General features: G+C 41.1%; 1 protein-coding gene and 1 long non-coding RNA gene across 2 annotated transcripts in view; both read left to right on the top strand.

Annotated features, from left to right (window-relative positions):
* The first annotated feature begins 563 nt into the window (after window positions 1–563).
* The window catches only part of LOC106824401 (zinc finger protein 709-like), a 29915-nt gene continuing 2893 nt past the window's right edge, over window positions 564–27585 (top strand). The window contains exon 1 of the mRNA XM_044751814.2: window positions 564–752. Coding sequence (XP_044607749.2) covers window positions 750–752 — 3 coding nt within the window. The 5' untranslated portion in view covers window positions 564–749. The remainder of the gene's footprint in view (window positions 753–27585) is intronic.
* Window positions 759–27585, top strand: LOC139041303 (uncharacterized). Its single transcript, XR_011496198.1, has 3 exons — window positions 759–1576; window positions 2897–2941; window positions 15230–27585. It is a non-coding gene; the product is annotated as an uncharacterized lncRNA (long non-coding RNA).

The following is a 27585-nucleotide window of genomic DNA, read 5'->3' as shown; positions in this document are numbered from 1 at the left end:
GTACATCCCACATTTACATAACCTTTTCTTGCTTTGTTGTTATATCAGTCCAAATGGGAAGTGAATTTCCTTAGGGATACTATAGACTTTTACATTTCAAAGATTTTTCAGGATACACTCAAAAAATGATCTAAAAGAAATTTCCCTCCAGTGTAAAACGTACACCTTAGAACTGAATGAACACATCTCATACCTTGTGGTTAGACTGAGAAGAGATCTTGCGCCCAGTTGGGGCTACAGGTTCCAACTTCCCAGCAGAGCGAAGGGCTTGGGAGGCCACAGGATTTTGTAAACTGTGATATGAGTAGGGGTGGGGAAGCGCCGGGTGGAAGATCAAAGATCAGAGTGGAGTCAGTCTAATTATTACATATGGGGAGGTGACTTTTAAGTATCTGTGTCCGCAAAGAAGGGTCACAGTTCCCCAAGTGGCCTCGCAGGAAGAAATTTCAATAGAAAGTCCCGGGAGAGGACTAGGTCCAGCTCCCGGTCAGCTCAGAGACGAAACGTCTGTCCCGCTGTCACTCAAGAGCGAGGGGGCGGGGGTTTTGAACTGTCCAATCAGGGTCGGCGCCGGGGCAGGTGGGTGGGGCGAGTCTCTGCGCCCACCCCCTACTTCCTGTCCCTCCACGATCCTTCAAGATTGAGGTCGCCTGTCCTTAAAGGCCCCACGTTGCTCTGCGACTGACTTTGTCTCACTGTTACCTGTGCTGAATTATAGGAAGGACTCAGGGGACCCAGGACACTCAGCAATGGTGAGAGTGCGTCCCGGGGTGAGGACACGGGAGGAGGGGCTGGTGGGAAGCGGCGGGGCGGGCCCGGCCTCCCGCGGTCCCCTCCGGGGTCTGCGGCCCCGAGTCCGCGGTGGCGCCGCTCGGCCCTCAGGCCCCTCCGGCCGCAGCGTGGGGGCGGGGCCGGCAGCCGGGCCCCGGGCGTCCTGTGGTCCCTGCGCGCGGCGACTTGGGCCGGAGCGTCTCTGGGCCGCTGTGCGCCCGCAGCCCCGCGTGTCCCAGACGGTGCGGGGCCCGCGGGAGGGCCCGCAGGACAGTCGGGCCTCGGTGTCCGAGGTCCGTGCGCGGAGGGGCTGCGGTCTGTGGGTCCCCAGGGCCTCCTTTCTCCTCAGAGGGGACCCGTTTTCTCCTGAGTTTTCTAAACGTTTGGGAAGCAGGGTCTCAAGTCAGCGACCCTGTCCCCCCAGCTCTTCCAGGACCGACAGTAAGTCCCTAAATTTCCAGATTCCTCCTCACGTTCCCGAACGCCAACTTCCCGTCTCCGAGTCACAGCATCGTCATCAACCACAAACAGACCCGATATTTTAGTTGTTTATCACTTTTCCACAGTCAGTGGGCGGCTCTTTTAAGAGGGTTTATTCCTCGTTCGTGGATGTTTTTCTTGAGAGAAAGTAGCGCATCCCCCTGGAGGCGCGTGGTGCGAGCTCCTCCCGCCTCTCCTCCAGGCTGCGACCTGGGCGCGGACGCGCAGCTGGCAGTCCTTTGCTGCAGGTTCCTCTTGAGAAACTTTTCCGGGCCGTCTGTCCTGTCAGCACCGCCCCTCCCTGGGGTTGTCACCTTGAAAAGAGGTATTCACTTAAATTTAGTCTCAGTTTTTTCAGTGAATAAAAATTTATTTAATCAATACGGCTTGACAGACAATATAAAATATCTCCAAAGAGGGAGAAAAGAAGTGAATTTCAGAAAAAATAAAATATTCCAGTTTTACATTGCATGATTTAAAAATTATTTTTCGTTTTTCCTCCCCTGAGCATGATACTAACATTCTGACATCTGTTCTTTTATTTTGGGTGAGTTCATGTGGATTTCCAGGACTTAGATGTGCAGAAGTGTTCAAGTATGATTAATAGTTTATAAAAAAAATTTCTTGTCTTGGAAAAAATAATTAACATCTTTTTTTTTTCCAGAATGCAATGCATGCTTGTGGGGTTTCTTGTTGAGTCAGAAAACTGCCATACAATTTTCTTCCCTCATTTCCACATAAGATTGGTTTGAGTGTTTTCACTGGATTGTTCAAACACTGGGTTTGTGTATTTAAAATGTCAACAGTGGTCAAAAAAACACCTGTAGGGAGAGAGGCCTGAGGGCAGTGTCTCTGAGCTAAGGGCCCCTTCGACCTGCAGAGGGAAGGCCTTGAAGGCCCAGCTGTTCTTCCTGGGGAGCCTCCCCTGCAGGTGTCCTACTGCTCACACCCCCATGGAAGGAGCCTTTATCCTGAGAGGAGCTGCAGAGCCCTGGAAAGCTGGGGGTGCACGTGCTCATGGGGTGGGGAATGACGCCCTTTCTGAGGTTGTCACTGTGGTTCCCTTGGGCCGGTTTCTAGACATAGTTGGAGTTTTGCAAGCACAGTGTAGGTGCACTCAGAGAGTAACTTGTTTACACCGATAAAGTCTGTGAGAGTCAGGAGCTCTGTGTCCTGGGTTAGGGCCCATTAATCTGGGGTCCATTTGGGTCAGAACCTTAAACTGGATCCAGCTGAGTTTCCTCACTGTGAGAATGGAGCCTGAGAGAGGGAGCATGTGCACTGTTCCCTGGGGAGAGGAGGGTGTGTGGGGCTCCCAGAGCTCCTTCCTGTGGCTGCTCAGGTGCCCTCCCCTCCTTCTCCAGGGACTGACCCCCTCCAGGGCTCTGTCTTCACCAGGACAGTCAGGAACATGGGACCTTCTGAGTGTGGCTTTCCTTCTGTCCTGTGGGAAGCAGGCTGCTCATCTGAGCTGATTCCAGTGTTTGTGTTTCTTTCCTTTGGATTCCTTTATCGATGGACTAGGGAAGCCCTTTGGGTCTAGTTTCCCTTAGCACTTGGGCCGTGAGACTGTAAGTTGATTCAGAGTAGGATGTGAGGAAAGCAAGAAAATTCTAGAAACAAATAGAATTTTTGTTCCATTTAGGAAAGAGAACCTCAAGATGTCAGATGAATGTATTGAAGTTCTCAGGTACATGTTTCATTTTTAGATCCATTTTTCTATATGCATGTCTCTAGAGAATATAGAAATTTAAAAGACTAAAATAATTGAAATTCTACTTTAATTTATGTGAGGAAAACTTCTGAAAGCTTATGTAAGTCTTTTAAAATCCAATACGTGTAAGCTTTTAAACACAAACCCTGATTGCATTATAATATGCTGCTTATTCCCCAAAATATCCCCAGCATGAGATACAGGGGAGGGACAAAGTAGGACGCCACATGCCCTTTTAGTGAGAAAGAGATTTGAAAATTTTCATTTTGAATTGTGTAAACTTTTGCAACCAATAGTATTTAAAGGAATTGAATCTTAGGATGGTTTCCGATGTACAAAAGTTAGAATTAAAGACTGTTAAATGGTAAAATATAGTTACATAAATTTCTCTGTTTATTTGAAATAAATCTGTAAGACAGCAAACTCTACCTTAAGAAGACTCACTGTCAACATATCCTGGTCCCCTGCAGCAGTGGTAATCAAGTCACCCCCAAATACATTTTTGAGGCTCCTATTAGTGTTTCTTTACATAAATCAATAGAGAATGCATATTTTTCTTACCCACTTTGTCCCTGTAGTGAGCAGTCAGACTCCACATTTTTGGGTGCCTGCTCACAGCTTAAGCCTCACCCACCCTCTTCCCCTCGTGCCCCCACCTGGACAAGCTGAGGAGGAAGCCTGGGTGCTCTCTCCTCTAGAGCAGGCAGGAGATTCCCACCACCCCAGCCCCTGCCTGTGTGCAGAGCTCTTGCCCCGGCGCCACCCCCAGGCCCAGTGAAGCCCCAGGCCAGGCTCCCTTCCTTGCTTTCTGAGCCCTGTCAGAGCTGCTTGAGAGGCCTGCCCTGTCCTCCCCTGATTCCTGTATTATGTGAGTCCTAAGCCTTTTCCTACCCTGTGTGTGTGTGTTTGTGCCACCCTGGCATCAGTCCCAACAGGGGAACCACCCCTCTGCAGGTGACCATAACAGTTGGCACCCTACGCAGCATGTCCACACATGACCCCACCCGTGGGTCTGTCTTCTCTTGCTCTGACTTGCTCCCCGTCTCTGCTGCCTGGTGATGGCATGTACTGTGGGCTACTGCTTGCTGGGGAGCTCATGCTGGGAGCTGTGCTGCCCCGTGTTGCATTGTTGACCCACCAACCTCAGTTCTAGGTTCCACTCACCAGCATTGGCAGTTTCAAGATTGTATAGGCATTTGGGAGCAGGAGTATGGGATTGGGGCCTCCTTAAATGACTCCTGGGTCAATATGTTTGCCAAGATTTATCTGTGTGTTAGAGTGAAGCTGTGACACAAACTGGGTTGGCCTGACATACCCCAGGGACCGGGATGGTAGACAGGGACTATATACCCTGTGCAAGAGTTGTGTCCATTACATGGTCATTCCTACAAGAGCAATCCTTAAAGAAAAGAGAAGAAAAGGGGAAAGGCAGGCCTCATTTTGCTGAGGAAGATTAGCCCTGAGCTAACATCTGTGCACATCTTCCTCTAATTTTTGTATGTGGGATGCTGCCACAGCATGGCTTGATGAGCAGTGCTTAGGTCTGTGCCTGGGATCCGAAGCCCTGAACCCCAGGCTGCCAAAGCACAGAGCGTGAACTTAACCACTACACCCCTGGGCCGGCCCCTTAATTTTAATTTTTTAAAATTTATTTTATTGAGGTCATATTAGTTTATAACATTGTGGAACTTCCATTGTACATTATTAGTTGTCAGTCAGCATATATAAGTGACCTTTTATCCCTTACGTCCATCCCCTAACCTTCTCCTCTGGTAACCACTAATCTGTTCTTTTTGTCCATGTGTTTTATCTTCCACATATGAGTGAAATCACATGGGGTCTGTCTTTGGCTTATTTTGCTTAACATACTACCCTTAAGGTCCATCCATGTTGTTGCAAATGGGATGATTTTTCCTTTTTTCATGGCTGAGTATTCTATTGTATGTATATCCATTTGTCAGTTTTTAGCACTTGGTTTGCTTCCACATCTTGGCTGTTGTGCATAATGCTGCAATGAATATAGGGGTGAATGTCTCCTTGAATTGTTGATTTCAAGTTCTTTGGATAAATACCCAGTAGAGGGATGGCCAGGTTGTATGGTATTTCTCTTTTTAATTTTTTGAGAAATCTCCATACTGTTTTCCGTAGCGGCTGCACCAGTTTGCGTTGCCACCAGCAGTGGATGAGGGTGACTTTTCTCCACACCCTCTCCGACATTTGTTGTTATTCTCTTGGTAATTATATCCATTCTAACAGGTGTAAGGTGATATCTCATTGTCGTTTTGATTTGCATTTCTCTTATGATTAGTGGTGTTGAACATCTTTGCATGTGCCTATTGGCCATCTGTATATCTTCTTTGGAAAAATGGCTGTTCATACCCTCTGCCCATCTTTTGATAAGGTGGTTGTTTTTTATTGATGAGTTGTGTGAGTTCTTTATATATTTTGGAGATTAACACCTTGTCAGATATATGATTTGCAAATATCTTCTCCCAGTTGGTGGGTTTCTTTTTTGTTTTGTTCCTGGTTTCCTTTGTCTTGGAGGAGCTCTTTAGTCGGATGTGGTTCCATTTGTTTTCTTTTTCTTTTGTTTCTCTTGCCGAAGTCGATACAGTATTTGAAAAGATCCTTCTACGACCATTGTCAAAGAGTGTACTTCCTATATTTTCTTCTAGGAATTTTCTGGTTTCACATCTCACCTTCAAGTCTTTGATCCATTCTGAGATAATTTTTGTGTATAGTGAAAGATAATGGTCTACTTTCATTCTTTTGCATGTGGCTGTCCAGTTATCCCAACACCATTTGTTGAAGAGACTTTCTTTTCTCCAGTGTATATTCTTGGCTCCTTTGTCAAAGATTAGCTGTCCGTAGATGTGTGGTTTTATTTCTGGGCTTTCAGTTCTTTTCCATTGATCTGTCTGTCTGTTTTAGTACCAGTACGATGCTGTTTTGATTATTATATTAGTACATTTTGAGGTCAGGGATTGTGATTCCTCCAGCTTTGTTCTTTTTTCTCAGGATTGCTTCAGCTGTTTGGGGTCTTTTGTTGCCCCATATGAATTTTAGGATTGATTGTTCTATTTCCATGAAGAATGTCATTGGGATTCTGATTCGGATTGCATTGAATCTGTAGATTGCTTTAGGTAGTATGGACATTTTAACTGTTTATTCTTCCAATCCATGTGCATGGAATATCCTTCCATTTTTTTATGTGAATTTCTTTCAATAATGTCTTAGAGTTTTCATTGTATAGGTGTTTCACCTCCTTGGTTAAATTTATTCCTAGATATTTTATTCTTTTTCTTGCGATTGTAAATGGAGTTGTATTCTTGAGTTCTTGTTCTGTTAGTTCGTTATTAGAGTGTAGAAATGCCACTGATTTTTGTAAACTGACTTTGTGTCCTGCAACTTTGCTGTAGTTGTTGATAATGTCTAATAGTTTTCTGATGGATTCTTTAGGGTTTTCTATTTATAAAATCATGTCATCTGCAAACAGCGAGAGTTTCACTTCTTCATTTACTATTTGGATTCCTTTTATTTATTTTTCTTGCCTAATTGCTCTGACCAAAACCTCTAGTACTATGTTGAATAAGAGTGGTGAGAGTGGAACCCTTGTCTTGTTCCTGTTCTCAGCAGGATGGCTGTCAGTTTTTTCCCATTGAGTATGATGTTGGCTGTGGGTTTGTCATATGTGGCCTTTATTATGTTGAAGTACTTTCCTTCTATACCCATTTTATTGAGTTTTTATCATGAATGGGTGTTGGATCTTGTCAAATGCTTTCTCTGCATCTATGGAGGTGATCGTGTGGTTTTTTTCTCCTCCTCTTGTTAATATGGTGTATCATGTTGATTGATTTGTGGATGTTGAACCATCCCTGTGTCCCTAGTATGAATTCCACTTGATCATGGTGTTTGATCTTTTTAACATATTGCTGTATTTGGTTTGCCAATATTTTGATGAGGATTTTTGCATCTATGTTCATCAGCCGTATTGGCCTGTGGTTTTCCTTTGTGTTGTCCTTCTCTGGCTTTGCGATTGGGGTGATGTTGGCCTTGTAGAATGTGTTAGGAATATTTCCGTCTTCCTCAATTTTTTGGAATTGTTTGAGAAGAATAGGTAATAAATTGTCTTTGAATGTTTGGTAGAACTCTCCAGAGAAGCTGTCTGGTTCTGGACTTTTATTTTGGGGGAGGTTTTTGATTACTGTTTCAGTCTCTTTCCTTGTGATTGGTTTATTCAGATTGTCTATTTCTTCTTCATTCAGTTTTGGGAGGTTGTAAGAGTCTAAGAATTTATCTGTTTCTGCTAGATTGTCCAGTTTGTTGGCATATAGTTTTTCATAATATTCTCTTATAATCTTTTGTATTTCTGTGGTATCCATTGCAATTTCTCCTCCTTCATTTCTAATTTTATTTATTTGAGCTTTCTCTCTTTTCTTCTTAGTGAATGTGGCTAGGGGTTTGTCAATTTTTTTTATCCTCTCAAAGAACGAGCTCATTGTTTCTTTGATCCTTTTTGTAGTCTTTTTTGTTTCTATTTCATTTATTTCTGCTCTAATTTTTATTATTTCCCTACTTCTGGTGAGTTTGGGCTTTGTTCTTCTTTTTCTAATTCTGTTAGGAGTAATTTAAGATTGTTTATTTGAGTTTTTTCTTGTTTTTTACCATGGGCCTGTATTGCTATAAATTTCCCTCTTACGACTGCTTTTGCTGCATCCTATAAGAGTTGGTATGGTGTGTTTTCTTTCTCATTTGTCTCCAAATATTTTTTGATTTCTCTCTTTATTTCTTCGATGAGCCGTTGGTTCAATAGCATGTTGTTTAGTCTCCACATTTTTGTTCCTTTTCCATCTTTTTTCTTGTAGTTGATTTCTAGTTCCATGGCATTGTGGTTAGAAAAGATAGTAGATGTGATTTCAGTCTTAAATTTATTGAGGTTTGCCTTGTTTCCCAATATACGGTCTGTCCTTGAGAATGTTCCATGTGCACTTGAAAAGAATGTATATTCTGCAGATTTTGGATGGAGTGCTCTCTAGATATCTATTAAGTTCATTTGGTCTAGATTTTCATTTAAGTCCACTATCTCCTTGTTGACTTTTTGTCTGGATGATCTATCCATTGATGTAAGTGGGGTCTTGAGGTCCCCTACTATTACGTGTTCTCGATATCTCCTTTTAGATTTGTTAATAGTTCCTTTATATACTTTGGTGCTCCTGTGTTGGGTGCATACATGTTTATAAGCGTTATGTCTTCTTGGTGGAGAGTCCCTTTTATCATTATATACTGCCCTTCTGTGTCTCTCTTTACCAGTTTTATCTTGAAGTCTACTTTGTCTGATATAAGTATGGCAACATCTGCTTTCTACTGTTTGCCATTAGCTTGGAATATTGTCTTCCATCCCTTTACTCTGAGCTTATGTTTGTCTCTAGAGTTGAGATATGTTTCCTGGAGGCAGCATATTGTTGGGTCTTGTTCTTTAATCCGTCCTGCCACTCTGTGTCTTTTGATTGGAGAATTCAAGCCATATACATTTAAAGTGATTATTGATATATGAGGGCTTAATATTGCCATCTTATCGCACTTTTCCCGGTTCTTCTGCGTTTCCTTTGATTCTCATCCCTTGTATTTTGGACTACCAATTTGATTAGGTAGTTTTCTCTGTTGATTTCCTTCATTTTCTCCTTGTTTACTGTAAATGTCTCTATTCTAATTGATTGTTTAGTAGTTACCCTTAGGTTCATATAAAAAATCTTGTAGTTCAGATAGTCCATTTTCTGGTGGCCTCTTATTTCCTTAGACTATACTGATTCCATCCCTTTCCTCTTCCCCTTCTAAGTTATTTTTGTCATACCTTTTTCCGTCTTGTGTTGTGAGTTTGTGGTTAAAATGATGAGGTCATTTTTGTTTTGGTGTTTTCCTTTTCTTTATCCTTAATGTTAACATTAAGTGTTTACTAACCTGATCTGATAGAGAGCTGCTGTTTTCTGATTATTACCTATCTAGTCATCTCCTTGCTCAGGGCTTTGTAGCCCCTTTCATATTTTATTTTTTTCAGGTATGAGGGACTTCTTGAGGTTTTCTTGTAGGGGGGTCTTGTGGCAATGAATTCCCTTAGCTTTTGTTTATCTGGGGAAATTTTTACTTCTCTGTCATATCTGAAGGAGATTTTCAGTGAATAGAGTATTCTTGGCTGCAAGTTTTTGTCTTTCAGCATTTTGAATATATCACTCCACTCTCTCCTAGCCTGTAAGGTTTCTGCTGAGAAATCCGCTGAAAGCCTGATAGGGGTTCCTTAGCAAGTTATTTTCTTCTGCCTTGCTGCCCTTAGTATATTTCCTTTGTTCTTGACTTTTGCCAGTTTCACTACTATGTGCCTTGGAGTGGGTCTTTTTATATTGACAAAGTTAGGAGATCTGGAGGCGTCTTTCACATGGATTTCCAGCTCCCTCCCCAGGTTTGGGAAGTTCTCAGCTATTATGTCTTTGAGCAAGCTTTCTGCTCCATTCTCCTTCTCTTCCCCCTCTAGAATACTTATAATCCTTATGTTGCATTTCCTGATTGAGTCAGATATTTCTCTGAGAGCTTCTTCGTTTCTTTTTAGTCTTAGTTCTCCTCCTCCCTGTGAAGCATTTCTATAGTACTGTCCTCTAACTGGCTTATTCTCTCCTCCATGTTGTCAGCTCTGTTCTTTAGGGAATCCAGATTTTTCTTTATTTTATCCATTGTTTTCATCTCCAACAGTTCTGATTGGTTCTTCTTTATGGTTTCAATCTCCTTTGTGAAGAAGCTTCTGAATTCATTAATTTGTCTTTCTGTGTTTTCTTGTAACTTGTTGAGTTTTTTAATGATAGTTGTTTTGAATTCCTTATCATTTATGCTATGGATTTCTCTGCCTTCACGGTTGGTTCCTGGGTACTTGTGACTTTCCTTCTGGTCTGAAGATTTAATATACCTGCTCATACTGCTTGATGGAGTGGGTTTTTGCTTCCTCCTGGTGCTCTTATCTGGTCACAGCTGCCACATACCAACACTGGGTGGGGATCAGGTGCTGTGTATTCTGGGCCCAGAATGAACAGGGGCTCCCCAGCTCCAGCCACTAACTACTTTTCTCTCTGAGTGATTGATTGATGGCAGATCTGGAGCACCAGGAAGGGGCAGGGGTACTCTCCTTCCCCAGTGCTGCCCCCAGCCCCCACTTGTCTCTCTGTACAGAACTGTGGGAAATTGCAGGACTGTGAACTTTCCCTTTTCCCAGCCACCTCTCCCTTGCTCACTGCTCTATGCACCAGGGGATAGTGGGGCTGGAGTGCCAGGCAGGGACGGGGTACCTCTCCTCACCTGTACACTTTCCCTGCTGCCTCTGCCACATGCTCTACACTGTGCTCCAGTTGATTCTAGGGCTATGCACTTTCCCCTCTGCCACCACCAAGCTCTCTGGGCTGTGCTCCAGGCAATCCTGGGGCTGGAGTGCTGGGCAGGGATGGGGCACCTCCCTCTCCTGTGCTCTTTCCCCTCTGCCACACACTCTGCACCATGCTCTGGACAATGCTGGGGCTGTGCACTTTCCCTGCCACCACCACCAAGCTCTCTCCACCTTGCTCTGGGTGATCCTGGGGCTGCGAACTTTGCCTGTTGCTGCTACCTGTTTTCTCTACCCCTGTTTTCTCAGGGGTTCTTTAGGGTTTTCTATATATAAAATCATGTCATCTGCAAACAATGAGAGTTGCACTTCTTCCTTTCCAGTTTGGATCCCTTTTATTTCTTTTTCTTGACTAATTGCTAATTTCTTGACTAGTTTCTTGACTAATGGCTAAAACCTCCAGTACTATGTTCAATAAGAGTAGTGAGAATGGGCATGCTTGTATTGTTCCTGTTCTCAGAGGGATGGCTTTCAGTTTTTCCCCATCGAGTGTGATGTTGGCTGTGGGTCTGTCATGGATGGCCTTTATTATGATGATGAACTTGCCTTCTATACCCATTTTATTAAGAGTTTTTATCATAAATGGCTATTGGATCTTGTCAAATGCTTTCTCTGCATCTATGGAGATGATCATGTGGCTAGAAGAGTGTTTTTCTCCATACACATTCAGAATTCTTGCGCTCTGTAACTGATATCCCTTTACAATTATGTGCATTCATTAATGACCATCCAATAGCGATGGTGCGTAGTTTCTAAATTTTAAATATATAAGTGTATAATCACTTTTCTGTTCATATATGACTATCATAAATATGCATTTGGGGGTACAACTCTCTTTGTTTTGTATTTTTAAATTTTACCTTTGTCCTCATTCACCCCTTTCTCCCACTTCCCCCTTCTGGCAACCACCAGTTTGTTCTGTGTATCCACAGGCTTGGTGGGTTTTTTTGTTTGTTGTTTTTGTTTTAGATTTCATATATAAGAGAGATCACATAATATTTGTCTTTCTCTGTTAGCATAATGCCAGCAGGGTCCATCCATGTTGGCACAAATGGCAAGATTTCAATCATTTTTTATGGCTGAATATGTTCCATTGTACTAGTATACCACAATTTCTTTATCCATTTATTTATTAATGGACACCTAGGTTGTTTCCATATCTTGGCTATTGTAAATAATGTGGCAGTGAACATGTGGACACATATATCTTTTTGAGTTAGCATTTTTCCCTTCTTTCGATAAATACCCAGAAGTGGAAGTGCTGAATCACATGGTAGCTCTATTTTAAGTTTTTATGAATCTCCATACTGTTTTCCATAGTAGCTGCACCACTTTATATTCCCACCGACATACACAATGGTTCCCTTTTCTTCACATCCTTGCCAGTGTTTGTTATTTCACACTCGTAGATCTTTATTAATTTTTTAATAATGTTTTGCAGTTTTCAGAGTATTTTCTACTTTTATTAAATTTATTCCTATTTTATTCTTTTTGATGCCATTATAACTAGATTTCTTTTGTTAATTTTATCAGATTGTTCATTGCAGTGTATGAAATATAATTTATTTTCTTATACTTATCTTGTATCATACAAAATTGCTGTACTCAATTGTCAGTTCTAATAGATTTTTTAGAGGCTTCCTTAGAGTTTTCTATTTGCAAGATAAGTCATATACGAGTGAAGATAGTTTTACATTTTCCTACCCAGTCTGGATGCTTTTTATTTCCTTTTTTTTGCAAAACTGCTCTGACTAAAATCTCCAGTACATTGTCAAATAGAAGGGGCAATAACAGACATTCTTGTTTTGTTCCTCATTTTTGGAAGAAAATATCCAGCCTTTCACCTTTAACTATAGTATTAACTGTGGGTGTCCCATACCTGCTCATTATCAGGTTCAGGAAATTTCCTTCAAATCCTGGTTTGCTGAGTGTTTCTGTCATGAAAGAATGTTGGATTCTGTCAAGTACTTCCTCCGAGTGTATTGAGATGATCAGGTCATTTTTGCTCTTTATTGATAGGATGTATCACATTAATGGATTTTTAGAGGGTAACCCCACCCTGCATCCTTGGAATAAATCCCACTTTGTCATGGTGTTTAATTATTTTAAGATGTAGCTGGATTAGGTACTAATATTAGTTGAGGATTTTTTGGATCCATATTCACAAGGGAAATAGGTCTGTAGGTTTTTTTTTGTGATACTTTTGTCTGATTTTGGTATCAGTATAACATTAGTTTCACAAATGAGTTTGAAGTGTTGTGTTGATTTTGTTTTGGGTGAGACTTTGTGAAGAATGACTATTAAACCTTAACTGGATGTTTTGGAGAATTCTGCTGTGCAACTGTCTTGAGCTCAGCTTGTCTTTATGGGTAGTTTTTTGTTTACTAATTCAACCACTTCACTTCTTATCATTCTATTCAGATTTTTCTGTTTCTCTTTAGTCACCTTTGGGAGTTTGTGTATTTCTAGAAATGTATCCAGTTCACCTAAGTTATCTAATTTCTTTGCGTGCAATTATTCATTGAATTTTTTTATAACCATTTTTATTTCTATAATCTTAGTAGTAATATCCCCGCTCTCAATCTGATTCCAGGAATTTGAGTTGGCTTTGTTTCTCTTTAGGTCGATCTAGCTAAATTGTCTATTAGTTCTTTATTGTCAATCTTGGTCTTTTTATAGGACACACTTTTGGTTTCATTGATTTTCTTTATGTGTTTTCTATTTTCTTCATTTCTGCTCTAATTTTTATTTCCTTATCTCATTTTTGGTTTGGTTTCTCATCCTTTCCAATGTGTAAGGTAAATGGTTACTGATTTGAGATCTTTCTTCTTTGTTAGCTGAGGTGTTTATGGATATAATTTGTCTCTATATAGTGTTTTTGATGTAGCCCATAATATTTGGTATATTGAGGTGGTTGTTTTCATTCATTAAAAATGTGTTCTGTTTTCCCTATTGATTTCTTTGACTTATTGGTTATTTAGGAGTGTCTTGTGTAATTTCCTCATATTTGCAAATTTCCCCAAATATCTCAAGCTACTGATTTCTAATTTCATTCCCTTGTGGTCAGAGATCTTACTTTGTATTTAAATTTTAAATTTCCTAGCATTTTAAATTTAATGAAGTGTTTTTTAGGGCGTGGATTTGATCTACCTGGGAGAAAGTTCCATGCGTGGTTGAGAAGAATATGTATTCTGTGTAAGAATGTGTAAGGAGTTGCACACCAGATGCCACAAGCCTTGGTCATATGCCCCAGTAATGATTCCACATTTGGAAAACAGCTCTAATTGACATTGCAACCTCTTTAAGTTTGTGATATTCTAAACTCACTCTCCATAGTTTTCTAACAAACAAACATGGAAAGTAAAGAGGAAGATGGTTAAAAAGTGCCCCTGTATCTCTCAGGTCTTTGATGATAGAACTTATCTCTACAGTCTTCTACAGATAAGGTGTTGTTTCTGGGTTACTGTATTTGTTGGGGAACAGATCAAGAAGCACCCATTTGCACTTTCCCACAAGAATATGCCTCACTAAATGTATTAGGAAACCAAGATAGGTATTTTGTGCATTAATAAGTACATCTATTTTCATTATGTATATTGGGCCTAATGAACTAATTATTTTTATAACTTTTATAGGCAGTTATAATTTATAATTTTGTAAGCTTTGTGCATGGCTTTTGCACATGTTTATTGGAACATTCATAGTTTGTTTTTGATTACTAAGAACTATTTAAACTGTTAATGATATTATGTTTTTCTCGATTTTATTACAGGAAACAATTTCCCAGGTGGTGTTTCTGTATCTTTTATTATTATCATTGATATATTTACATTTTTTAGTTTATCAAATCTATTTAACTTTAATTTACAATTTTCTTGGGATATGGTGCCTTCCACTGCCTACGTATACAGAAGTACTTCCTGATGTTTACTTTCAGTATTTTCATTTTATATTTTTTACTGTTTATCTCTTTATTTCATATAGAATTTCTTTGGATGGAGGAGACAGGAGAGTTATAGATTGTCAGAATTCATCATCTATTTTGTTACATCCTTGTGTGTTTATACACCATCAGGGGTTCATCTGACTAGTCCAGTTTTTCAACACTGACACTACTGACATTTTCAACAACATAATAGTCTTTGTGAAGCGGACTGTTCTGTGCATCAAAGGATCCCTAGATGTCTGTAGCAGTGCTTCCCACCTGCCACAGTCATGACAGCCAGAAATGCCCCCAGATACTGCCAAATGTTCCCTGAGAGGTTAAATCATTGCTATACAAACAGCTGGTTAGTTTTTATGGCGGCAACAGACCATTAAATTATCACAACTCATTAATTTTTGTAATTAGTGCATCTGGTGAAAACTTACTCTTCATTCTTTATTTGCAATCATTTCCCAAATACCCTTTGAAGTTATTTTCAGAGATATACTTTGCAATTATGGTATTTTAAGGCAGAAACAATCGTCCTGATGGAAATGTCTTTAAAAAGGTTGCTGTGTGTAGAGAGAGCTGCGTCTTTGACTTCAGGAGGCTCCCATGCACCAAAGTTGATTATGTTTGCATGGAGGTAATGCCTCTGTCACCTCATCAAGAAACACTCAGACTTGTCTGCATATAGATCCCACATATGATGTTAACCCTAAACCTCCAAATTTTGAAGGACATGTGATGTTAATTTTATAATATATGTTTCTATGTATAATGTATGTATTTACACAATGTTCAACACACTGACTCCTTCATCAGTTGTAGTAATTTCCCAGTTATTTTCTCTTTAGCTTGTCTAAACAAGCCTCTCATCTCCAATAACAACATTTGCTTCTTCCATCTTATTCATCAGATTGATCATTGTGTTTTCTGACGTGAAGCTATAGATGAAAGCAATGATAAATACTTGGAGTGAAAAGAAACATCTTTGCTTGCTGTTTGGATTGGTTCCTCCTTTCGATGGGATGCCTCTCACACACCAGATCCTCTTTGTGCTCTGCTCCCAAACATCTTCTATGAGTACTAGGCTGGGCTGGCAGTCACTGTGCCTGACAGTGACCATGGCATTTTAGCACCAAAAAGTGACTAAAAATACTTTGGCACCCTCTTCAGATTTCAACCAAGGACATGGGCAATCTATTCCACAGTGGGGATTTTAATAAGGCTAATGGGGAAGAATAAAATTGTTTCTGATTTGCACAAAGTTTTCAGTCCTATTCAATGAACCATTTTTCCTAATTTCATAATTAGAGGTGAAGCATGCTCAGTGGCAAAGCTTGGTCTGAGCCGGGCAGCCTGGTGATGAATCCGAGCCCCCTCCTGACTGCCTGTGTAAAGTCACCCAAGTCACTCAGCTGCCCCAAGTCTCAGTTTCCTCTTATCAAATAGGATCACGTTAGTGCTTCCCTGTTAGAAGTCTGTGCAGATGAAAAGGAATGAGCCAGTCCCCCTAAGGTGCTGAGTGCCATGCCTCACACTTAGTAAGCCTCCCCAAAGTGCCTTTATTGTAAGTGTCAGCATTCCTGTTAGTATTCTCACTGTCATTGTCATCATCATCTTTATAAACACTTAGAAAGCAGAATTTCTCTCAGTGGAATCTACATTTCACACTGCAGATGACTCAGTGGTTCCTTGAAATGTAAGGCTGCAATTGGCCTTTAAAACTACTGAGAACTAGCGCTTTTAATAAAGTTCTGTGATGGCTATTTTGATTTCTTCTATGGGTGCTTACTTTCCCATACTTTGAAATCTTCACTAAATAAATGTTGTGATAATTAGTTTTTGGTAATTCATTCTTTGCCCACTAGATAGAACAATTTAGTTCATCCTTTCTCCTGCCAGTACCTCAAACACCATGTCATTGTTCAGTGAGACCATGAAGAAAACAATAGTTTTAAAAGTGCAAACATATATCTTGTTGTGCCAGTCATCCTCCATGCTTCCCAGCACAAGAAGGATCAGTTGCTCTTTTATTTTCATTCAGAGCTAAGAACATGTTTGTTCACAACCTCGAGAGTTCTCCGGGTGGCATCTGAAACTGGCTCTTGTACATGGAGGGCAAGGAGAGCCTGAAGAAAGAGGGAGTCACTGCAGATTGTCTGGTGGCAGTTTAATAAGTAAAGGAACTTATTTTTGAGGCTTGTCATAGGTGGTGCAAGATGAGTAGATCTCCATAACCACCCACCAGAATCTTAAAAGTTTATATAGAGGCTTTTATGGGGTCCAGTAATGTCTACAGTCCCGATGATCTCAACAGCGCATTATTCTCTCCAGACTGCATCCTTGGAATGGCTCCTTGTTTGGGAACAGTAGGTAGAACATGTAGTCCAAGGACAGGGGAGTGGTTAAGAAGCCTCTGATTGCCCAAGTCCAGTCTGAGGGTCAACCAGTGGTCATGTCCTCACAATGACCTCCTCCAGCAGAGCAGCTTCCTGAACCTTGTGTAACTCATTCCATTAGGGCCATTTCTCAAGGTCATGGGAAAAATATCTATCTCCATGTGTACAACAACTCTCTGTTTCTTAAGTGGAGCTCTTTGTTTGGCTTATAAGACCATATAGTAGGATATTGTTGAGTTCTTATGGGCTTCCCTCTGTGCAGGTGGATGCACCAACACTCTAAGTATATTCTGGCCTTCATGTTTCCCATGATGGTGATTAACAGGAGTCAGGTGGTCTTACCAAAGGCACCCTTAGGTATCATGTCTACTATGCCAACCACAGTGATTAAAGGACCTTTGAGAGCACCATGATGTGACCTCAAGACAGAGCCAGGCTGTCCCTAGTGTTACCTGTGAGAAGCAGAACAGTTTATCAATTCATGAGTGCAGGAAGCACATTCACGCTTTCTGTCCAGATGGGGCCACTACTGGAACTGGAATTCCCACAGATGCAAATGAAGTTGGGGGGGGGGCAGTGATGAAATGTAGTTTCCTCAGTGTCATGTACCTGCAGCTCAACAGTGTGTGAGAGTGGAGCCGGACTTATGCATCTTCTTAGGTGAATGCACAATCTTAGTATGGTGTGTCCTTTATTTGAGGTGGAGATGCAGAATTAGGAGATAAAACAAAAAACAGGCATTCCTGATGTAGGAAATCAGAGTAATTTCCAGGAAACCTCCTTACAGACTATTATTTTCCAGATAGTTCCTAAATGGAAGATGAAAAACAGATAATGAAATGGAATTATCTTCTCCATCTCTCAGTGCTTGATGCTGAATATCCACAGAACTTTTCTTCCTACATTGGATGGTGACTGATGGATGATGCCACTGCCCAGCAGTGTCCCCCTTGTATGATGAGCACTGGCTGCAAACTGGGCCCTTCTTTTCTCTCTTTATTGAGATCACTTATAATTCCGTAGCTCCTCCCCTCAGTTTCCATGTGTCCGATGGCCTCCAGGGATCCTTCTGTCCCTGGGCATGGTAGAGTTATTGCTGAAGTTCAGGTGGACTTGGGTGGGGCTGTTTGACTCAGATGATATCAAAGGTGGGTGCTTCCTCAGGGAACTGGGAGAGGAAATGGTCAGAAAGGGTATCTGTGCAGACTGTATGGAGAGGATGCCTGTTGTGGAGTGATTCCCACGTTGTCAGAATGAATGCTACTCTCTAGTATCATAGACTCACCAATCAGTGAGGTGATTGTTTAGATGCAGCCAAGTTTTCTGATGTCTCATTATAGATGGATTAAATAGTGTAACCACAAGTAAGGGGTGGATCACGACCACAGAGAGTAATTTAACCACAGATGAGAAAGAGTCCCTGCTTACATTTTCCATGGGATACAAATATTTTCATGTTAGAAACATTTTCTAAAGTCAAGCATTCTGAATACCCAGAAGTCACTTTTCTTCTCAAATGGCTTGTTTTTGCTTGCCTTGCTCTTTTTCTGAATCTGATTGAAGTGTTGGAAGGATGCCCACCTAATGTATACCTGCTGTCCGTGCCTGTGTACCTCTTTGGCAAAAGTATGTCAGACCCCAGTTGTTAACAAAGATCAAAATGGAGAGAGACTAATTATTGCACGTGGCGAGGTGACTTTTACTTGTGTTTGTAAAGAAGGATCACAGTTCCAGGAGTACCCTCCCGGCACTGCTTTTGAATACAATTGTCCCTGGAGATGACACGTTCTTGCTGGCATTAGGTTCAGTAACGTAACTTCAGGGGGCTGTCACTCAGGCAGGAGAGGGCAAGGTCTTGTGAACCGTCCAATCAGAGGTGGCGCCGGGGCAGGTGGACCGGACAAATCCCCCCAACCACCTGGAAGTTGCTGCTGCTCCAGCCGCTCGGGATGCCTGTCTTCTGCGGTTAAAGGCACCACGGTGTTATGTCGCCGGCTCGCCGGCTCTGTCGTGCTGTGACCTGTACCAAATCGTAGTAAGGACGCTGTGGGACCCTGGAAGCTTAGAAATGGTGAGTGTGCGGCCCCGGGGGGAGGATGCGGGAGGAGGGGCTGGTCGGAAGCGGTGGGGCGGGCCCGGCCTCCCGCGGTCCCCTCCGGGGGCTGTGGCCCCGAGTCCGCGGTGGCGCCGCTCGGCCCTCAGGCCCCTCCGGCCGCAGCGTGGGGGCGGGGCCGGCAGCCGGGCCCCGGGCATCCTGTGGTCCCTGCGCGCGGCGACTTGGGCGGGAGCGTCTCTGGGCCGCTGTGCGCCCGCAGCCCCGCGTGTCCCAGACGGTGCGGGGCACGCGGGAGGGCCCGCAGGACAGTCGGGCCTGGGTCTCCGGGGTCCGTGCGCGCAGGGGTTGTGGTCTGTGGGTCCCCAGGGCCTCCTTTCTCCTCAGAAGGGACCCGTTTTCTCCTGAGTCTTCAACATGTTTGGGGAGCAGGGTCTCAAATCCACACCCTGTCCCCTAGCCCGGCTCTTCCTAGGACTGCCAATAAGTCTCTAAATTTCCGGATCCCTCCCCACATTCCCAAAGTCACCTGCTCCTGGGATTCACAGCATCTTTATCAACTATTCGTCCTCCGTGGTGCATCAAACAGACCCAATATTTTCACTTTATCATTATTCCCCAGAGCAGTGGATTGATCTTTTTTAAAGATCATATTTGTCAGTGGATATGTTGCATGAGAGGAAAGCAGGGAATAACCACCTGGAACTACATTGCGTGAAATCCCTGTGCGTCTCCCCTAGGATCTTTCTGGGCCCAGACATCCTCTGGGAAGTCCTTTAGTTGGAGCTTCCTCTCCAGAAACTTTCCTGGGTTATCTGTCCTGTTGGCACAACCCCTCCCTAGATTTGTGACATACAAAAGGTTTATTCACTTATTTAAGTCTCCATTTTTCATTAAGGGTAAATATACTTAATGCATACAGCTTGGAAGACAATATAAAATAGTTCCAAACAGGCAACAAAGAGGTGGATTTCAGAAAAAATAAAATATTCTCATATTTCATTCCATTTATTAAGAATACTTATTTTATGCTTTCTGTCCCTGAACATGTGTAGTTAGTTTCTGAGGTCTGTTCTTTACGTTTGGATGTTTCTAATGAAATTCCAGAACTTAGACATGCAGAGCACAAGCGTTCGTGTGATTTCTTGCCAAGGAAATAATAAACTGACCGTTTTTTCCTGAAAGGAATAGCTATTTAGGATTTTCTAGTTGAGTTACTAAATTTGCCTTATAATTTTACCTTTTTTCCAATGAAAGGCTGGATTTAAGTGATTTTGCTGGATTATTCTAAACACTAGGTTTCTGTCATTTTAAATAACAATGATGTTCCAAAGCATCTCCGGTGGGGGCAGAGCCTGTGGACAGTGACCCAAGCTAAGGCCCCCCTGGGCCTGCAGAGGGAAGGACTTGAAGGCCCGGTTGTCCTTCCTGGGGAGCCTCCCCTGCAGGTGTCCTACTGCTCACAGCCCCATGGAAGGAGCCTTTATCCTGAGAGGAGCTGCAGAGCCCTGGAAAGCTGGGGGCGCACGTGCTCATGGGGTGGGGAGTGATGCCCTTTCTGAGGCTGTGGTTGTGGTTCCTTAGGCCTGGACATTTTAGACATTGTTTGAGTTTTGCACCCACACTGTAGGTGCACTGAGAGTGTAATCTGTGCACGTTGAGAAAGTCTGTGAGGATCAAGTGTTCCGTCTTGTGGACAAAGGGTTCATGAATTTGGAGTTCATGTGGGTCAGAAGCTTAAACTGAATGCGGCTGAGAGTTTCCTCACTTGTGAGGATGGGAGCCTGGGGGAGGCAGTGCCTCCATGCTCACAGGAGAGGGAGGGTGCGTGGGGCTCCCAGAGTCCATTCCTGTGGCTGCTCAGGGGTCTCTAACCCCCTTCACCAGGGACAAAGCACTGTAGGGCTTACATCTCAATTGGGAGAGTCTAGACTGCAAGTTTCAGAATATGTTTCCTTCTGAACTCTAGGCAAGCAGGCTGCTTCTGTGTACTGATTTGAATTTTCTTATTTATATCTTGGATTGCTTTATCAATTGAAGGTTGCAGCCCTTTGATTCTAGTCTCCATTAGCACTTGGGGTTTTAAAATGTAAGTTGATTGTGAGATAGGATGTGAGTAAGGCAAGAAAATTGTGGAGCCAAATAGAATTTTTGTTCCATTCAGGCGAGAGAACCTCGTGATGTGAGATGGGTTTACTTAAGTTCTCAGGTGCTTTTTCCACTTTTTGGTCAGTTTTTTGTGTCCATGTCCCTAGAGAACTTTGACATTTAAAAGGCTATACTATTCCTAAGGCAAATGAATTCTTCTTTTAATGAAATTGAGGATAAAGCCCTTGAATTTCTATTTTTATTGAAAAGAGGAAATAGGTCAAAGCTTATGTAAATGTTTGGGATTCCTAGTTATTTCAGTGCTTAATTGCAAACCACTGATGTATTATAATATGCTACCGCTTCCTGAAAATATCCCCAGTGTGAAATATATTGGAAGGACAAACTATAATGCCCTTTGTCCTTTTTGTTAGAAAGGAATTAGTAAGGTTTTTAAAATCATTTATAGTTTTATATCCAGTAGTGTTTAAAGGATTAAATCTTGGAGTGATTTTCTATGTACAAAGGTTAAATTAATTTTAAAAGGCAAAGGTTAATTAAAACTAATGATCAAGTGTAGGAAAATATGGTGTAGATAAATCCATCTCCTTATTTTAAATAAATAGTGTGTGGGAAGGTTTAAAAAATTCCTGAGAGGAGACTCACTTAAGACGACTCCCCGCCTGCACGTCCTGCCCCACTCCTCTGCTCTGACTCCAGCCTCCCTCATGTGACCAGTGTTGCTCACTGCTTCATCAGCCTGTTAGCGTTTCTTTATATAGAAACACACCACTGTGAATGCCTATTTCTCTTACCGCTGTATACTCTTGTAATGAGTGGCCAGGGTGTACATGTTCAATGTTTGACTACTGACAACTTAAGCCTCACCCTCCCTTTTCCCCCCTGGGCCTTCTTCCCTGGACAGGCTGATGAGAAAGCCTGGAGGCTCCTGCACTGTGGGCTGCTGCTTGCTGGGCAGCTCCTCCTGGGCGCTGTGCTGCCCTATGCTGCACTGTTGACCCCACCAAGCCTGGGTTCTATACACAGAGGACTCTGAGTTGACAGGTTTGATAATTCCTTGTCCTTTGAGAGCAGGAGTATGAGGATGGGGCCCTCCTTAATTGCTCCTGGGTCCAGCATCTTCAGTGGAATCCCTCTGTGTGTTTAGAGTGAACTTGAGAGTGAGGTTGGTGTTGCCTCAACATTAGGGGACATCTCGGGTTACAAGGATGATTATACCCTGTTAATGAGGTGAGCCCATCAGATGGTCACTCCTTAAATAGCAGTTATTTCAGAGAGAGGCAGGAAAATGCAGCCAGTAGGTAGTGAGATTACAGAGGGCTCACCAGGACCCCCAAGTAACTCTGCTGCCACCCCTATATCTATTGCAACAAAGATCCTGACTCTCTGTGTTATAGTGGGCAACACCCATAGTCTGAATTTGACACAGCAAAGGGGTTAGTTCAAGCCTGACATAAGCTTAGGCTCCTTAAACTCTATCCAACCAGTTGTCACTGAGGAGGCCTCTGACCCTGATGGCAGTGATTTGAGGCTCTATGGAGGAAGGCCTTAAGTTGTCCATTGGCTTCTCATGAAGAAATTTCCCTACTCTCTACACTATATGCCATTAGAGCTGCTATTGTCACCAGGTACTGAGATCTCTTGGAATAGGCTGTCATAAGCATTGAGTAAGTGACCTTCTACCAAGGTACCCATTAGGCCTTTGGCCCTGGAAACAACTACCTGCCTGTTCAGCACGGCTACTGACACCTACTTGTGATATGATGGAGCCCAACATTGGCCCTTCCACTTATGCCACCTGTAGGAGAGGCATGGCCTTTCTTAAGTTCATTGAAAGAAGCAATGGTGATGGAGGAGGCCACCCCTCTCCCAGCCACCTTGGTTCCCTGGGTAGTTCCTTGGGATTAACTGAATGCACAGCACTGGGGAGTGCAATCTTTAAGGACAACACCCATTTGTATGTGCTGGAGCTCAGTGGAGAGTTGCTGCTCTTCATCCCTTAATTGGGACATCCCTGATGAAAAATCCAACCCAAGGATCACTAGACCTAAGGAAACTTCAAGTGGTCATCTTACTACTGGCCAAATTGGCCTCATCTGCATATGTTCACAAACTCTTGCATGATTCTGTAAGAGATGCCCCTTTGCGGTAAAAAAAAAAAAAAAAAAAATCTCTGGGAATCTCTTGACTCAGAGATACTCAAAATAGGAATAAAGGTAACCCTCGTCTGTACATTACTAGGTCTACAATACGAGGACCCACCAGGACACTCAATATCCACCTTGGAGTTCTGACACTACTGGGAGTGACCATGGCACTTCTCAGAGGATACAGTGCTGTGCTCTCCAACAAGGCATTTCATGGAAGTTTCCCCTCCCTTATGGGTCTCAGGCTCGTAGAGCACCACACTGGCTTATTGAAATGTGTTGAAATCAGTTGAATGAGAGATGTCTTGTTTCAGTCATTAGGAGTGAATTGTAATGAGTCCATCTTCATGTTGTTGTTGTTGTTTTTTGGAAAAGGCTTCATTTTTTTTAGAGCAGTTTTAGGTTTACAGAAAAATTGATCAGAATTTACAGTTTCCACATAACCCTTCTCTCTGCATCCACACAGTTTGTGCCATTTTTCACATTTTGTATACCTGTGGTCCATATCTTACAATTTGCAAACCCATATTGACGCATTACAGTGGACAGTGCACATTAGTATTGACTCTGTGTTATACAATGTATGGGTTCTGGTAAATGTATAATGACATGGAGCCATCATTTCTGTATCACATAGTGTAGTTTCACTTCCCTAAAACTCCTCTGTGCTCCATCTGTGATTCATCCCTTCCCCCACCCCCAAATCCTTCACAACCAAAGATCTTTCTACTGGCTCATGCTTTTGTCTTTTCTGGAATGTCATATACTTGGAATCATGCACTACATAGCCTTGTCCCATTGACTTCTTTACTTAGCAATAGACTTTTAATATTCCTCCATATGTTTTCATGGCTTGATACCTCATTTCTTTTTATCACTGAACAGTATTTCATTGTATGGATATTCCACTGATTGTATTTGTCTATTCAACTATTGAAGAACATCTTGTTAAAACTCTAACAATTGCCAAATATGAATAAAGCACCTATAAGGATTGATGTGTAGATTTTGAGTGAAGATGAAGTTTTCAATTCATTAGGAAAAATACCAAGGAGACATCTTGCTGGATATTACTCTATGCAGCGACACTGTATTTTGTTTTCAAAGAAAGTTTCTGTCTTTCATTGTGGGCGTACCAAATTCCATTTACACTAGCAATGACTGAAGATTACCTGTAGCTTTGCATCTTCACCAGTGTTTGGTGTACTGAATGATTTGAGTTTTACCCATTAAATAAATGTTTAATGATACCTCATTGTTGTTTCGTTTGCAATTTCCCAATGACATTTGATATAGAACATGTTTTCATCTTGCTTTTTTCCCATTTATGTCTTCTTTGGTGAGCTATCTGTTCAGATCTTTTGCTCATTTTTTAATTGGTTGGTTTGTCTTCTGACTGTTGAGTTCTTTTGATATTTCTGAACCAGTCATTTAACCAGTAAGTGTTTTACAAAGATTTTTCTCTTACTCGGAGAATTATGTTTTTATTCTCTTAACACTCTTTCGCAGAGCAGGAGTTATTTCATTTTAATGAAGTAATATTTTTGGTTTTTTCTTTTGTGGACTTTGCTTTTTGGTTTTGTATCTAAAAATTCATCCCCAAGCCCAATGTCATCTAGATTTTCTTATGTTGTCTTCTAGGAGTTTATTTCCTTGGCGCTTTACATTTTAGATTTGTGATGTGTTTTGACTTAATTTTTGAAATACGTAAGACCTGTGACTACATTTGTGTGTGTGCGTTTGCATGTGGATATCCAATATTTCCACTCCTATTTGTTTAAAAGACTTTATTTTTCATTCGAATTGCCTTTCTTTCTTTGTCAAAGATCATTTGACTATATTTGTGTGGGTCTATAGGGAAAGCGTTGACTCACATATCCCTCAACTTTCCTATAATCTCATTAATTCCAGGAGTTAATTCTATTGCTGTGAATTCTTAGAGATGTTTCACAGAGACATTCATGCCATATGAAACAAAAGTTATGAACTTAAGTACAGGATTCATAGAGCTGTTCCTTCTCAAGAAGTACAAGTTCCCCTCTATTACTAGTTTTTTTTTTTATCATAAATGGATGTTGGATTTTATCAAATCCTTTTTAATTTTCATTTCCCTCTCCTTTCCTTTCTGATATTAGTAATTTCTGTTTTCCCCCTTTTCTTTGTTATCTTAACCAGGTGTTTATCTTAGTCTTGTCAAACAACCAGCACTTTTTGTTTTAATTTTTACCATTGACTTCCCACAGTGACGTTGATTTCTAAGTTATATTATTTCTATTATTGTGCTTACTTTGGGTTTAATCTGCTCTCTTTTTATTGTTTCCTAGGGCAGATGCTTACATTATTGATTACAGACCTTTGGTTTTCCATTGTATTTGTTCAGTTGCATAATTTCCCTCCGGGCCCTGCTTTAGTGCATCCAAGAACCTTTGGTGTGTTGTGTTTTCATTTCATTTGGTTCAAACTATTTTTTCATTTCACTTGAGACTTCTTTGATCCTATGTATTATTTAGTAATGTGTTGTTGAATCTTCACGTATTTGGGGGTTTTCCAGCTATCTTGCTGTTATTGACTCTAGATCAATGCCTGGGTGGTGTGAGAGTATCTTTTTATGATTTCTGTTCTTTCAAATTTGTTAAGGTGTGCTCTATGTCCTAGAATGTGGTTTGTCTTGGTGAATGTTCCAGGTGAACTCGAGAAGAATGTATAATCTTGAGAACTTGAGAAGAATGTATATATCTGCTGTTCTTGTATGAAATATTCCATAGATTACAATGAAATCCAGTTGTTTCACAATGCTGTTCAGTTCACCTCTGTCCTTCCTCAGTTTTCACCTACTGGAATTTATAATTCATGATAAGAGGGTGTTGACTTCTACTACTGTTGTACTGGATTCATCTATTTTTCCTTGCATTCTATCATTTCTTGCTTCATGTATTTTGCCCCTCTGTTGTTATGGAGGCACACATGAGGGATTGCTGTGCCTTCTGGGAGAATAGACCCCTTTATCCAGATCTAATGCCCTTCTTTATCTCTGAATTTTCCTTGGTTTGGAATTTGCATTGTCTACAATTCATATACCTATGGCAGCTTTCTTTTGATTAGTGTTAACATGGTATATTTTTCTCCATCCCTTTACCCTTCATCTATCTGTATCTTTATATTGAATGTGGGATTCTTACAGACAATATATAACTCAGTTTGTTTGTTTTAAAATGTGATATTGCTATATCTTTCAATTGTATCGAGACCATTTATGATTAAAGTGATTATTGATAAGCTGGATTAATATATACCACTTCTTTTACTGTATTTTATGTCTTGTGCTTATTTCTTTTTTGTCTTAAACAGTTTTTCCATCTTCTCTGGCTGAAATTGAAAATTTTATCTTATTTTTTCTTCTCTCTTAGCATACCAATTACATGATTTTAAAAACACTCTTTTAGTGGTTGCCCTTCAGTTTTCAGTACACATTTACAACTACCCCACCTCCTCTGCAAACAGAACTGTACCACTTCTCTGTGTGCAAATAACTCAACACACTGTTCCCAATTTCCCCTCCCTGTGTCTTGTCACATTGCTGTCATTTATTTCACTTGGCGATGAGGTTTTCATTACCAAATAAATTGTTGCTAATATTATTTTAAACAAAGTGTCATCTGTTATATTAATTATAGGAAATATAAAATATATTTTACCTTCATTTTTTTCTGTGCTAATCCTCTACCTTTATCATTTACATTCTTTCTGATAAATTTTTGATAATTTCATTCAAAGTACATGTACTCATAACAAATTTCCTCCATTTTGTCTCAAAAAGTCCTTCTTTCTCTATTATTTTTGGAAGATAAGTTTGCTCTACAGAGAATTCCAGGAGAGTGGTTTTTTATTATCAACACTTTAAATATTTCACTCAACTCTGTTCGTGCTTGCCTGATTTTTGAAAATAAATCCAATTTCATTCACATCTTTGTTTCTTTATACCTAAAGTGTGTTTTTTCTCTGGCATTTTTACATGTGTTCTCTGATTTTTCTCTAGTTTGAATATTATATCCTTGGGTGTACGCTTTTGTAGTTTATCATGTTTAGTGTTCTCTAAGATTCCTGGATGTACAGTTTGCCAGCTCCCGTTAATTTTAAAATATTTTGTTGATTATTTCTTCACTTGTTTCTCTCTTTCTTTTCCTTCAGGTATTCCCATTATGTGTATTATAAACCTTCTGTAATAGAGGTTTCGCCTAGGCTTAATGGATGTGTTTATTCTTTTTGTCTGATAATGATATTTATTTCACTGTATAGCATTTCTGTCATTGCCCAACATGCTCTGGATCATGCCATTACAGAGAAATATGATGAAATGTGATCACACTAAAAATGTATAAATAATTTTCATGTGCTCATGATGCTGTTAAATTGATGAGGAAATGTCTACATAAAAACAGTGAGTTCTTGATGATCACATTAGAGTAATAAGTGTTTTGAGATGACAGAATTATAAGTAATCTTCCTACAATGGAGTATAGATCCCGATCAGTGCTGTCAGTCTTACGCATCCTACTATAAA

This window comes from Equus asinus, chromosome 20, assembly GCF_041296235.1.
Source record: "Equus asinus isolate D_3611 breed Donkey chromosome 20, EquAss-T2T_v2, whole genome shotgun sequence".
In the NCBI taxonomy this organism is placed as follows: Eukaryota; Metazoa; Chordata; class Mammalia; order Perissodactyla; family Equidae; genus Equus; species Equus asinus.
Note: the sequence above shows the minus strand (reverse complement) of the source record. Positions and strands in the feature narration are given on the sequence as shown.